The sequence below is a fragment of the Acanthopagrus latus genome, chromosome 21 (assembly GCF_904848185.1).
Source record: "Acanthopagrus latus isolate v.2019 chromosome 21, fAcaLat1.1, whole genome shotgun sequence".
Classification (NCBI taxonomy): domain Eukaryota; kingdom Metazoa; phylum Chordata; class Actinopteri; order Spariformes; family Sparidae; genus Acanthopagrus; species Acanthopagrus latus.
Genome location: NC_051059.1, coordinates 12220666 through 12235195, shown reverse-complemented (window position 1 = coordinate 12235195; position 14530 = coordinate 12220666). Strand labels below are relative to the sequence as shown.

The following is a 14530-nucleotide window of genomic DNA, read 5'->3' as shown; positions in this document are numbered from 1 at the left end:
AAAAATGATTAGAAAGAAAACAAAACATGACTGACTCATGACTGACTCACAGACCGACGATCGCTACGTACCCATATCCAGCCAGAAAGCCCAGACTGGGGGGGCTGACTTGGTCACTGAATACGTAGAGTTCCAGTCCTGCTTCTTTCTCTCTTCTTTGGGGCCTCTTTATTGGGCCAGGCTCTGTCTGATTGACGACCCACCATTCCTGCATCTGATCGTTTTTTCCTATTTGCCACAAGGACAAGGTGATGTTCAATTTCTTTTCACCTACAAAAACGAGAATAAATTCTGTCATTAAAATCATCACACTCATTAAAAGGTAATGACAGTCGGTCTTAGCAAGATGGAACAATACCCTGATAGGAAAGTTGTTGTGGCTGAGATGTGGCCAACACCAGTCATGTTGCTCTGGCCTAAATACTGCATGGAATGATGGCACTTGGGCAGTCCACTACTGACTGCCAGATCAGAGCCACAAGCAGGTTGCTTCTACTCTGGTTGGAGGCATCTGGTCCAGATTTGGGCCAGTTTCCGTTTAATCTGTTGCTAAAGCCTTTCTTTTACAGTCCCCTAATTACCAGGTATTTACCTGGTAAATTCATGGTAACACAAAAGTGTTACTAGGTAATTACCAATGGTAATAAGAAAGTAAATACAAAATACAAAATGTTGGGTATTTACCTGGTAACTATATGGTAAAGTATAGTAATTACTGATAGTAATAAGCAGGTAGCTACAGTCCTAGCTATTTACCCAGTAAATATATGGTAACAAAAATGTGTTACTAGGTATTGAATTCACTTTCTTATTACCATTGGTAATTACCTAGTAACACTTTTGTGTTACCATAAATTTACCAGGTAAATACCTGGTAATTATGGGACTGTAAAAAAAAGGCTTACCAATCTGTTCGCTTGTCTTGGCAGACATTTGGCCATGGTGTGGCCTGCTTGTGGCTCAGATCTGGCAATCAGGAGTAGACCGCCCAAGTGTCACCAATGTATTACATTGCAGCATGTGGGCCAGAGGAGAGTGTCTGGTATAATTTTGCTGTCTGGGTGTGGACATGTTTGATGCCGCTGAATAATTTGCTGTATGCACTTGGAGACTATTTTTTACAGTGTGGTACGGAGGACTGATAGAGAGCTTCATCGCTCGGTGCAACAACAATCACTAAAAGCTCAAATCAGCAAAACCAAGGAGCTTGTGGTTGCCTACAAAGAAGCAAAAAAGCTACAACTGCACAGAAGATCTGTTCAGTCATGACAGTTTCAAGGTAGAAATCCAAGATTAGTGATTTCATAATAAAGCTGACCTTCAAACCTTTTAGAAGTTTTATAAGGTCACAAGGACTTTGACCTCTGACCTCTGATCAAGTTCTAGTCAATTCCACCTTCAGACCAAGGGGACATTTGTGCCAAATTTGAAGAAATTCTCTCAAGATGTTCCTGAGATGCCACAATAACATGAATGATATGGACAGAAAGACAAACTGAAAACACGATAAAAACATAATATAAAACCAACAATTTTCTCTTTAAAAACAGGCTCCAAAGTTTCCCTTCCTTTGCCCAAATCAGGTGGCAGCTACACATTATGTCAGTCAGTGTTATCTATACAGGGATAAAGATGTTAACCTTCACTAAGGAGATCAACAGTCTTGGACTCTGAATCACTGGGGGCTCGGATGTAACGGGGGAAGACCTCTGGTAGGATCCTGCAGAGGGAGAGAGGTTGTTACTACAGCAATACACAGTTTTTTTGAGTTTCTCAATATGTTGCACCATGACTGTGAAAAGATGAAACGGTGTAATTTAGTTAGAAGACATACTCTAGGTTCTTATATTGTTATACTGCAGTTCTCACATTAACCGTCCCATGCGTAGAGGTGTAATGTTATTAAATAAAAATAGATTACACTCAATTTAGAAAAAAGAGATATTTAGATATTAATATATCGTAGAGCAGTAGAGTATCTTATCTGTGACTGATGCATCTCATCCATGGTGCACAGAAGTGAATAAGCAGCTGATAATACTCACACTGTTGTGTTGTCATCTCCGTTTAGGAGCGAGATGAGTTTCATCCTTGTGTTGTCCTCAAGTCTGTTCACCAGTTTTCCAGATGCTACTTCAGACTTGGCACCAAGAGTTAAGTTTCTGAAATCAAAACATGAAAAAGTTATCATCTATGGTCAGTGAACAACAATGTATATTGAACTGTACAAACCACAATGAGTTATAAATAAATGATTCCCTTTTCTGTTATACTTTGTGATTATCACTGACAGTAGATCATTACCTCCTCCCTCTCTAAAATAAGCACCAATACTGAATGATGCATAGTTACATATAAGCACACGTGGTGAATGAATGAGAAGGAAGGACATTCTTCAACATTTTTTCATTGCATACCTTTGCACAGTCCAGGACACAGTGATGAGGAATTCCTCATCCGTGTTATTTAACATATCTATCAGTGTTGTTCTGCTGGGAGGACTGATGGTCCACAGAGAGTTGGAGCTGCCTTTCAGCTGTGCGATGCAAAGGTCCTCATACGTGTAGCCCTCCAGCCACTGAAGGGCTACCTAACCACAGGACAAAACCACATAATAGGAACAGAACATGACAGAGACATTTTTAATAAATTAGCAATTTAAAGAAGTCTAAACTATACTAAAGAACCTCCTCCAATAGAAATTGTTTATAACCTTGTTAATCTGTCCAAATGTCATTTCTTTATATCATACAAGACATACCATGAGCAAAATAACCAGCCAACGCCATGACTGAGCATTTCTGCTTTAGAACTGCAATGTGCCAAAAAATCACGTCAACTTGTGCAGTGGAGCATTCCATCTCACTAACATAACAGTGCAACAAGTCAGACGTGTTTCCCTACTTTCAAAAACTGCAGGTACATTTCAGCTGCTGTAGAACGGTGGCAGAGCTAAAACTCAGGTTAGTTTATAAATGAATAGAACTTCGCACACTTTTATGTAGACAAATCATTTAAGAAAAATAAATGAACATATTGCGTAATAAAATGATCTTGTTTCCTTCAAAAAACTATTGCGATTCTGAAAAAATAACTTTACAATGTTTGCCAGTGAGAATGATTTTACTATTGTATTGTACTGTTTAGGTCTATGTTATCAAAAGCACCTTTAATGAGGCAAAATTACAGAGTTACATCGAAGAAATATTTAAGTCACACCCCAGATCTCAGCAGGACGACATGAGCTTCACACCCTGAGCGTGATGTCAGAGGAACATGAAGGACACTGTCTGAATACGGTGCAATATTCAACATTTCAAACACAACAACTGATATAATATCTTTGTATTTCTTGTACTTACATCGTTTTTACCATACATCTCCATAAATTTGCGAAATTGCTCCGCTGTCACATTCTGCAGTTGATTCTGCTGAGCGCTCATGGTGAAGATGGGCTGTGAGAAAAAGAGATGTTTGGGGAAAACAGCAAAAGTCTTGTCAAGGTAGGGCTGACTGTCAGGTTCAGAGATGTACTTTTGGTTACTACTAGAATAGGTTTACATTGTTTAATGCTCAAAAACACATCAGTTATCTCAGACTGTCTGGTGCTCCAGCACTGTTTTTCCCATCTCTGTTTTAGTTCCTGTCTCTTTAAGGCCCTGCTCCCACATACCCAGTCTCTTTTGACTGGTCAGCTCACACACGCCTGAGCCACCATTGCTTACAATAACAGAGAAGCTGTGCTAAATCAAATTATGCAAATAGGTGACATTGTGATGTCGTGTGATGTCACAAAGTCACCATGGGGACAGGCACTACTGGCGAGGCATGTCAGGAGCAATGTTTTCTGTGGGAGAGGGGAGCTTCTGCTAGTGTAGACATTGACCATTTTAACTTTAGAGATAAAGCATAATTGGTCTCCTTTAAAATAATGTTGCAATATTTTAATGCAACATTGCAATACTACAGAAGCACTTATGGGCAAGATAGAGTTTTTTTTCTTTCTGGTGATCCATTTTGTAACGCAGATTTTAATTATATTCTTTCTCGTGCTTATGATGTATAACTGGTGAGTTAAAGTTTTGCTAAGATAACCTTTCTAAGTTTATAACTTGATGTTATTTTTTAAACTGTGAAAAAGGGAAATTCTTTTTTTTTTCACCTGTCTCACAAGACGAAAAAATAAAAATCAGGGAAGTTTTTTTTCCTCACCATCTGTAAGGCTTAGGTTGAACTTTGGCCAAGTGTTGGAGCAAGTCATAAAATTACATCATTTTACTATAATTAAGCCTTTAAAACCAGAAAAAGACAAGATAATATAACAATATCCAAAATCTGAGATGATATACACAGTGTCAGATCACAAGAACAGTATAACACAGAGATGCTGCCCAGCCCTGTGTTAAGCCTGTACACACTTAAAATGTCTGTGTTAACTATTTTAAACAATCTCCGCCAACATTAAACCCTGCAGCCATAAAACTCACAGAACCTCACTCTCCCTACAGATGTTACCATTAATAATCACACAAACTGATCAATAAGAGCCAAATCAACACATTTATATAATGACTTTAGAATGAATCAATTCATTATTTCATCGAGAGGAGGCAGGATTTCATTGCAACTGAAAGGACCTGGCTTTGGGCAGAGTATCTCCTTGCTCTCTTGTTATTTCTGACAGGTCTTTGTCTCTTGGCAAGTTTGTTTTGGCTCAAATGATTCAATGACAGAAACTATGTCCACACCTGGAAGCCAGCCAGAGTGATTTCAAACGAAACATCCAGCGGTGGGTTGACGACCCCGGCAACAGACTTAACGAGGGACATGAAGAGCAGCGGGAACCAGACGATACAGATCAGAAGGACTACAATCATCCCTCCCATCCCGTACTTCACCACCTTCTTCTTCTTCTGGCCTCGCGGCTGGGGATACCTCTACAGAGGGTTGAGACAAAAAAAACAGTGTGATGTATTATTTGACCGGCATACAGGGCAAAATAACAGCTGTCTGTTCTGTTGTTTGGACAGGAGGAACTTGTAGTCTGACCTGGGAAAGACCGCAAGAGTGAGACACAGAATAACAATATTTTGGTGTACCTTTGGGAATAGAGGGCTCCACAGACCCAATACATCTAAGTTAGATTGAGAGCCGAGCCATCACCAAGTCAGTCCAAACCTGAGATTAATCTTCACATTTCTACTTCAACAAATAACAGAAGTAAATTTCAGCATGAATTCCAGCATGACAGGTTCTGAAAACTAAACTGACAGGATGATGATAGACACCTTCTCAGACTCTCTCCAGCATTTGAGGATAAAGATGTGAGCGTAGATGTCCTCCACACAGATCCAGCTGGACAGAGACAGCGAGGTGTCGGTCCAAACCCAGTCCATCACGGCCCGCAGCTCTGTCAGGAATGGCACCAGGCGGAAACTAGAGACAACGGACAAGTCTTAGTTATTCTGTGTAAAAATCTGATTCATTAATTTATTCAGCCATTTTATGGTTTTAGCTCACGTATTTGGTCATTGTTGTGTTATGTTAACAAGAAAAGTAGCAGTTTTTCACAATTGAGAAGCTGGAAAATTTACTTTACAAATGTCTCCATCTTTGTCTATTTCTGTCTTATAACGTTTTTTTTTTTTCCCTCTGGTGTTTCCTCTGCTAAATCTGGCGTGTATGATGTGCACTGATAGGTGGAAATCAGTTTTGTGATATCGTGAAGGCGGCGTGCAATGACGCAAAATGAACAACTCCCCTCAAATGCATTAAAACTGATGTAATGATCATATTTTGAAAACATGAGGAGGAGAAAGTACAGATGTTTGTGTTAAAATGTACGCAATGAAGTAAAAAGTTGTCAGAAAAAGTAAATACTCAAGCGAAGTACAGACACATGAGAAGTCTACTCAAGTACAGCTACAGAGTATTTGTCCTCTGTTATCACATTTTTGAAACAAATAACTCCAGCTGTGATCTTCTCTGTCTCCTTCTTGCCACAGCAGCTGGTTGTCATCCCCGACGTGACCTGAGCCTTGGACCTGTTTACCCAGCTGCAACAAATGATACTCTCCCAGCATAACTCACCCTTGGAACAGGAAGAGGTTGACATAATTGTAGCTCTTGGTGAGGAAGTTTCCCAATACGCGGGTGGGGTAACCACAGCGGATCTGATAGGCTGACAGGCCGAAGTAGATGCACTTGACAAAGTACCACATCTGAGCGACTATGTTCTCGCTGAAACGCCTACGGGGGGAAGAGAGGGTTTTGTAAAATGTGTGGAGACAACACAAATAACAATCACAAGCTCAAGTATTCAGATTCTTTAAAGATTCTCAACCAAAATAACTTAACTACAAAGTATAGCTGGACTGAACTAATTCATTTCAGCCTTAAAACAATAATCTAAAACTTATGCAGTAATTTTTTTAAAACATCTTCGTTCGAATAGCAACATAAAGAAGAGGAAGATGATTTCAATCTTTAATAAAATGAATCAAGACACAACTTCAAAATAAACATACTGGACATGGATGCTGGACATATTCAGAGTGCAGTTGGCTTGAGTTCTTACTTTTCCGTGACTCCCGGCAGGATAAAGAACATCCAGAAGTGGATGCCAAAGAGCAGGATGACCTGGAAAATGACTTTTCCCATGACGGACTTTCTGAGGTAGAGGGCCCGGTCCACAACCATGGTCCCAAACTGGATCAGAACCATGACCAGGAAAGGTCCCGGCACCTGATCCTCCGACAGAGACGACGTGATGTCTGCCGCTGAGTGTTTCTAGAAGGGGCATGCATAAATGCTGTCAGACATCAGATTTTGTTGATTGTTTCAGGAGAAAGGAATGACTTTAATCTAATATTAAATGTTAAAACTTACACCAAACGCCCAGAATCCAAACACAATGATGATGAAGTCGACCGTGTCGGCGAGGAACATCATCACATAGACGTCTGTGACGGCGCTGTACTCTGGATGGATCAAGTTATGGAAGAACTGCCTCATGGGAAGGTAGATCTCCATGAACCTGCAGAGAAATAAAGAGACAATGTTCATACGAGGAAAGAGCAAGGAGAAGATGGTCCAGGTGGGACTTTTCATGTCATCCTCAACAATCAAACAGACTATAAAATGTATGCACAGATTTGCTCTTTAGAGTTTCTAAAGTCTGAATTTTTTAACTCGGTTCTCCTGCCTAGAACCTCCGCTTTTGGATTCAGAAGGGTGCAAATAATTTCTTTTTTCAAATCACTGTGGGATGTATTTAGTCCCCATCTACTGCAGTCGTTTAGAATAATGCTGCAGCACTGTTTTGCTGTGAAGCTCCAGAAATGTTTTGTGGAAAACAAAACTTAACTTGGCTTTTCATCTGCTTTGAGGTGAGGAGATAATGAAGGAATTTTCATTATCAGGTGAACTGTTACTATAAGGATTAAAAATGTTATCAGGAAAAAAGACTGTCACTATACTTAAGTAGATTTTTCAGGTGTCCGTACTTTATCTGAGGATTTCTTTTTCTGACAACCTTTCACTTTTCTTCCCTACATCAGCTGTCTTTATGGTGCATTTTGGAACAGCTGGGATAAATCCGACAGACTCTACCTTCAAGATTTTTGATTGATTTTTTGGCCTTTGTATGGCTTTATTGATAGGACAGCTATCTGATCACAATGATGATTTGATGGTTATGTAAATATATGTGAGCTGTCAGACACCGTCTTAATTTGAGAAATAAATAATTAAAATATCTCTCTCTGTGGGTTTCAGTCACAGCTCTAAATGCAATATCTCAGAAACCACTTGTTCCACTCTGATTAAATTTAGAACAATAACAATAACAGCACTTTCAAAGAATTACAGTGTCTGGCTGAACGGGAACGCTGTAATTAGAGGTCTAAACTTAGACCTTTGAAAGGTTTTAGCTGCTGTATCATTGATATGAGTTTCCACTGTGCATCATCCATTATTGGTCTACAATAATTGCCAAGCACAGTTCTCATCAATGCCCTCATAAAGTTACACACTTTGTTGTATAATTACAGTCGGTAAGCAGCCGTGGGTGGAGATTAACAGACATAAAAACCCGGCTACCTCAACTTTTATGACTCAGTTGTGCTTCATTGTACCGCTTAATGATGAAAGCTTTTCCTTTGTAGAGTTGCTCCCTCAGCTTCTCCATGATCATCTGTTTGCGGGTCTTCTGTTGGACGCTGGCCTCACTGCCCTCCTTGCAGCTGCTGTTTTTGGAAGCGGTACTTCCTGCGGAAACAATTTACATTTCGAGTCGTAAATGAACCATGAAGCGTCACTGAGATCCACAAACAAATAGATCAAATCCAAGAGTTGAGAGCTCGTCACCAAAGGAAATTGAGTTTCTTGTGACACTACAGGGTTGGGTAGTCACTGATTAAATGTCATCAAGACTACGCAATCATATTCCAAAAAGAAGTAACTATAATGAGCCCACAGTTGAAAGAATGTGTAATGACATTGTAGTTAAACTGTTGAGAATTACTTTTTTTATAAGAAGTGCATCCGACATACGAGGTTTTCCTTGACAAGTGCTCGTCTTTGTGGCGGACGTACTTACTAAATATATATACCAGTCTTCATCAGTAACACCACCTTTGACACTGGACTTTCCAGGTCCATAACTATTTTGTCTTTCTCTGATGATTTATGGATAATGAAGGGTTAGAGCCCAGTCCTCCATGTGGGCTTTTATTAAAACAGCAACAACAAAAACTAACACAAAGTAAACAGAATCCCACATGTTGTAGAGCACACACAGTACACATGTTGTTTGTGCCTGTGATGTTTTTATTAAGGTTAACTTGATCCGACAAATTGTAAATGCTAAATAGTTATAATAATTTTTTTGCAACATATCCAGTGTTTGAGTTTGAGGTACTCCACAAGTATTTGGGATAGGGTTAGGGTTACTTAATAAGATCACATTTGTTGTAATCCAGTGGGTCATGTTACTAGTTACAAAACATACCATGTAATTTGGATTGAGAAACTGAATCATTTTCAAAGTAATCCAAGCCAACCCTGGTGATGATTCGTGACCCACTCATACTGCACTCGGCTCACTCCAAAGAGAAAAATCTGCCTTGTATTTGTATTTAGCATCAATGGAGTGAGTGGAGCGGGAGATAAGGCGGCGCTATGATTTTTTTTTAAAAGCGACTTGTGCTCCATCCAAAATTTTCTTGATATTAAATAATAACAATAATAAATTCTCAGTTGCGTTTACTACAAAATGATGCATTACCTTCAGGGCTTTGTTTTAAGGGAATAGTGTAACTTTCCCTACTCAGCCTTGTATTTAGAACCAGTTGTCTTGTCAGTAGTAGGAAACAGACGATAAAAAGGATCTTCACCTCTCTTGGACCTTGCAGAGGAGTGGAGCGATGGGCGAGAAATGAGCGAGCCTCCGCTGGAGCTCTTGCGACGCTGGTAGGTCTGCTGCTGTGGGTAGTGCATCTGGACGTGTCCTGACTCAATGGAGGTCCCGAAGTTTATAGATCTTAAGGTCTGATTGGAGCCTCTCCTCTCACTGATCATCGAGGAGGCAGGCTCCGACTCCTTATCGCTCTCCTCCTTGCCTTTCGACTCGTCCTCTGACTCACTCTGACGAGACTGCGCTCTCTTTTCTTTGGGGTCGTCTTCGTCCCATAGACCGTGGCACTGACAAGGAAAAAAAAAAAAAAGTCAGTGGTTTCGTTAAGAACGTGTCATATTTCACGCCCAAAAGTCCTGCATACAAACATTTCACAATACATCCCACACAATCGCAGTCATATCAGTGCACTTCGTCATTTGTTGATTAGCAATGCAGAATATCAGCCAGCAGTGTTGAATTTCTTCCTCTGCACCACAGACACAAAATCAATCTGTGAAGTGTTTATCTTCTTTGCATGCAAGTTTTCCTTTTTGGTTTTCCGTTTGCTGTAAACAAAGACACACAAAACAACTACGAGAGACACAATCTGACCGCAAACAGATTTGAAAGAAGCTAAAACAGAACCAAAAGGAGCACAAAGAGGCACACAAAAAAGACAGACACTCAACAGCTCCAAATAGAAACAAAAAAAGACACAAACAACCACAAGAAGGGACAGTATAGAAATGTCATGTTAAGCCACAGAACTGTTGTAACTTTTTACCAGCCCAATCTGTCTTTTTCTTTTCATGGAACTTGTTTACAGTAGAAATAGGTAGACTGGCACAATAGTATCCTTTAATATGATGCACACATTCAGGTTAACATTGTCTAAACATTCTGTTTGCAGGTACCTTCAGAATGGATCTGTGGAAAAAGAGAGCCAGTAGCTGGACCAGGTCGTAGTGGACGTAACCTTCCTTCTTCTCCACACCAATGATATTAGGAGGGTGATATGGTTTATTCTTATCTATCTTCTGGTTCTGGTTGAAAGGGAAGAAGCCAAACTGGAAGAAGTACTTGATGACAATGGTGACCTGGAGGCAAAATAAAATGGATGACAGTGAAGCTATCAGCTGTTTTTGACTACGTAGTGAATCAGAAGAGACGTTTCTATGAGAATCAGCTCTCTTCAATCTCTTATCTGTGAATTAAAATAAAAGACAAATCAACAGATTCAACATTACACTTGTCCTTGATGGATGTTTTTAATCTAAAAATGGTTCAAATGCAACACAAAAGAAACCTTGATGTGACTTTACGGTAGATGTTTTGAAAGTCACGCCTTCGTATCTGACCGTACCTCAGTATAGATAATGGCAGTCATCCAGTAGCGCTTGCTGGGCCGGGGCACTGACAGCATGGCCCAGAGGAAGATGGTGATGGGAAGGACCAGGGTGGCGCACGAGGCCGACACCATGTGGTTGATGATGATGACCAGGTAGCACACCGTCTCTGAGTGGGCCACCAGCATGTTGTAGAGGGCGTAGCAGAGCTGGAGGATCAGTGGCTGCCCTCGGTAGAATTTATCTGACTGCTCCAGCTCTTCATCATAAAACATCCTGTGCAGACACAGAGAGATGTGTGTTATTTTTTTGACTCTATAACATTAAAAGGAACATAAGTAAAATGGTGTATGGTATCATTAACTCGTGATTTTCCACAGTATGCTAGTACATTATTTAATACATCCAAGAAACAGTTGGGAAATTCTCAAAAAAAAGTCAATACCTCAACCTTTGGACTATATAAACATTCAACTTTAAGGATGAAGTAGGTGTTTTCTTGAACTTACTTGTTGAGCAGCAGGTCGCTGGCGGTTAGCTCAGTGGTGAAAGAGGGCAACATGATGTCTGACCTGCTGTCCGAGCGGCTGTCAGAGGTCATGATCATACGCCTCTTCCTGTTGTCCATGTCACTCTCGTCATCGCTTACTTCCAGACGGTCAAAGCTGACCGCCTTGCTGTAGCTGGGAGGCACGTCAGCGTCAGATGTTTTAGAGGCGTCTGTATCAGGAGTGTAGAGGAACCCTACTCGCCCCTCTGTCTGCATGAAGTCCTGCTGTCCTCCCCCGTCCTCACTTTCAGTGATGAAATCCTTCTCCTGGGCAGAGGGAACACACTCTGTGTCCTCCACCCTGAGTGAGGGGCCCTCATCTGGGCCAAAGGAGTCCCAGGGAGCCTCTTCTCTCTCTTTGCTGTCCTGGTCCATTGGTTCATCTTCTGCATCCTCACCCTCCAGGCCTTCTAGTCCTTCAAGTCCCTCCTCTTCCTCTTCCTCCTCCTTCTCCTCCTCCTCCTGCTGCTCCTGCTCCTCGTCCTCCTCCTTTTCCTCTTCCTCCTCTCTCTCCCTGGGTTCTACATCAATCCATGGACCACCCTCGGCCTCTTGACTCTCCTCCTGCTGTTGAGATTCCCAGGGAGCCTGCTGCTTGTCTTCCCCTTGATCCTGCTCATCATCCACTTCCTCTATGGTGTCTGTGGTGCCCTGTCTGGAGAAGAGTATGACGCTCTGGGTCGCTTCACTGCAGAGGCAAAAGGAAACAAAACAAGCATTGTCTGAATTTGTGTTTGCAATTTGCTTTAAATCAAACTGGATTTCGGTCTCGTGATTCATACAGAATAAAAATACAGAATAAAATCTGCATTCATGTCTTTCTCAGGGTACCTGGTGTACTAATATGCATTGGTATATTTTTCATAATGTACCAACTAAGGATGACCAAGTTTTGATGGTACAATTATAGTCTGTGGAATAATTCCAGATTCACAGATGTATAAAATCATTCTTAAAACTGCTGTAAGTAATATATTTTCATTAAATGAAGTGTTAAATAGCTCTTTATTCCAACAGTAATTAATATCACAGAGTGTTTGGTCTGTAGCCCAAATTCGAACTCTAAATAACTGTAAGGTAATTGCTAAGGAGGAGCACATCATTCAGTATAAAATGTATCTTAAAACCTTGTAATTCAAAATGAAGTAAGGACATGCACTCTTCTGGGAATCTTCCTTTTTTTTGAGGGGATGTGATAAGGAAAATGGTTACAGAAGAGTCATGCAATGGTTCAGCCGAAAATCAACAAAAATCTAATCTGCAGACATATTGTGATTTTTCAGGCGTCAGGAGATGGGATTGGTGTACATGATGATGCAGAGGCCAGGCACCTGGAAATGAAGCTGCTGCCACTGTCCATGGATGAGTTGGACTGGTCCAGGCCATACATCTTACGCAGCTTGGGCCTGGCGCGCTCACTGGTTTTGGGAATGTTGGCAATGCACTCTGGCATGCCATCGAGATCTTCCAGGGTGGATTGGCGAGAAAACAGTGTGGTTGCCACGGTGGAGACACTGAGAGGTGGTGAGAGTGACAGACGCAATGATCAGTGATGAGAAGGATGAGATGGGATCTGTGTTAGGATACACAGACAGGAGATTCCCCCCATGCTGTGTAGTAAATCAATTATACCCAAATTTAGAGTACAAAACAGGAAGGAAAATGATGTTCTCATTTGTCTCATAAAATAAAGAAAAAACATGAGACACATAAAAGAATGAGGATGAAATGTTTCAAAGTGATAATTATGAGATGCTGACTCATGATTACCTCACTACTATCAATGGCTGCCACAATAAAGGGTCAGTTCACACAAATGATAACATTTATTTCAATATTCTTATCATAATTTACTCAATGGGAGTCATGGTGTCGTGAAACTAGACTTTATTGTTGTCACTCTCTCCAAAACATTTCATGATGTGGACTCGTGGATTTGGTCTCCCATTTTGCACTGCGTACCTGGGCATGCTGTCTCTTGAGGCTGTGGAGTCCTGGCTCTCCATGCGGTAGTTTCCTCGCGCTCTGCGGACCCTGCTGGAGCCCGAGTCCAACTCATCCTCGTTTAGCTGATCCATACTGGCCTGCCTGGACATGTTGAGCCTCATGGCCTTCTGGTAGTAGATGTGGATGCTGTCTCTGGACGGCACGTTACCCTGGCAAGCAGAGAGAATTTAATCATTAGTTTGTTCGCTTGTATGTATGTCAATTAGCAGAAATGATCAACGAAATGTGAAGAAATAACAGTTTTGTCACTAGGACATCTATGATTTGTGCTGCAAAGGTATCTGCTGAAGCCTCAGCCCATCATGGTCCACCTTAAGCTCCTGTGTTAGTGGTGAACACATCAACACTTCCCATATGTTCGCGTTCCAGACCTGGAACTGGACAGCTCAGCTCAGCTAATGGCAGCTACAGCAGTGAGCGTTAACTCTAGTGATAAGCTGACCTTAAAAAACTCTTCTTCCACATGTCAGGAGTCAATACAGAGGTTCTTGGTACCTTTTTGACCTCTCTGGTGAGCATGCAGCGCTCTATTTTCAGCACAGTGGAGATGTCAATGTACTCCCTGCACATATCATTCATCCACTTGGTGAAGCTCTCCACTGTCGTCTGGAAGAGCACCCAGGTGAACTTTATGATGTTGAACACTCGCTTGATGATGTTGTCTGTGGGAGGGCAAAGGACACAAAAGGTGTTACAGTATATTACAATTTCAAAACACTGATTACTCTCCTGATCTACATGTAGAAGGAATGACCACAAGAGCAAAGAAAGTCATCAGATCTGGTGTTAGCGAGTCCTATTTTCTCTAATCACACCAGAATTCAATACAGACATGATTGTCAAACTATGGCGTCTAAATCTGCCATCCTACCCCAAGTAACTGGAGCTTTTAGAGATCAGCTCATCTGTTGTGAGCTTTTTTTTGTTAATGTTTTGAAGCACGACAAACAAAAATGTAGCTGCAGACTTTTTAAACTGTTTTTTTGAATAAAGCTGCAAATTCCTGCACTTTTAGAAAGTAACACCACACAAGCAGAGGCTTTTAGCAGGTAGAATATTCTAGGGACTTCATTTAAATCCTGGTCCCTGTGTTGGAAACACACAACTTGTCACTGCGAAAAGGTTCCTGCAGTGGAAATACAAAAATAAAGAATAAAAAAATAAAAATAGAAAGCCATATAACAATTTCGCGTGTGAATTTTTTGTACATTCTATAACTTTATAATAAGA

At 40.9% G+C, this 14530-nt stretch overlaps 1 protein-coding gene across 4 annotated transcripts in view; it reads right to left on the bottom strand.

Annotated features, from left to right (window-relative positions):
• LOC119011602 (piezo-type mechanosensitive ion channel component 2) overlaps positions 1-14530 on the bottom strand; it is an 82209-nt gene that overhangs the window by 1870 nt on the left and 65809 nt on the right. For all 4 annotated transcript variants that reach the window (XM_037084876.1, XM_037084878.1, XM_037084877.1 and 1 more), the window contains 18 exons: positions 13796-13962; positions 13256-13449; positions 12625-12807; positions 11253-11981; positions 10761-11019; positions 10312-10494; positions 9396-9702; positions 8136-8268; positions 6889-7036; positions 6578-6789; positions 6091-6249; positions 5289-5436; positions 4749-4937; positions 3363-3455; positions 2418-2590; positions 2046-2162; positions 1641-1720; positions 72-270 (listed from right to left, as the gene is read on the bottom strand). In XM_037084876.1, the coding sequence (XP_036940771.1) occupies positions 72-270; positions 1641-1720; positions 2046-2162; positions 2418-2590; positions 3363-3455; positions 4749-4937; positions 5289-5436; positions 6091-6249; positions 6578-6789; positions 6889-7036; positions 8136-8268; positions 9396-9702; positions 10312-10494; positions 10761-11019; positions 11253-11981; positions 12625-12807; positions 13256-13449; positions 13796-13962 (3673 nt within the window). The remainder of the gene's footprint in view (positions 1-71; positions 271-1640; positions 1721-2045; positions 2163-2417; positions 2591-3362; positions 3456-4748; positions 4938-5288; positions 5437-6090; positions 6250-6577; positions 6790-6888; positions 7037-8135; positions 8269-9395; positions 9703-10311; positions 10495-10760; positions 11020-11252; positions 11982-12624; positions 12808-13255; positions 13450-13795; positions 13963-14530) is intronic.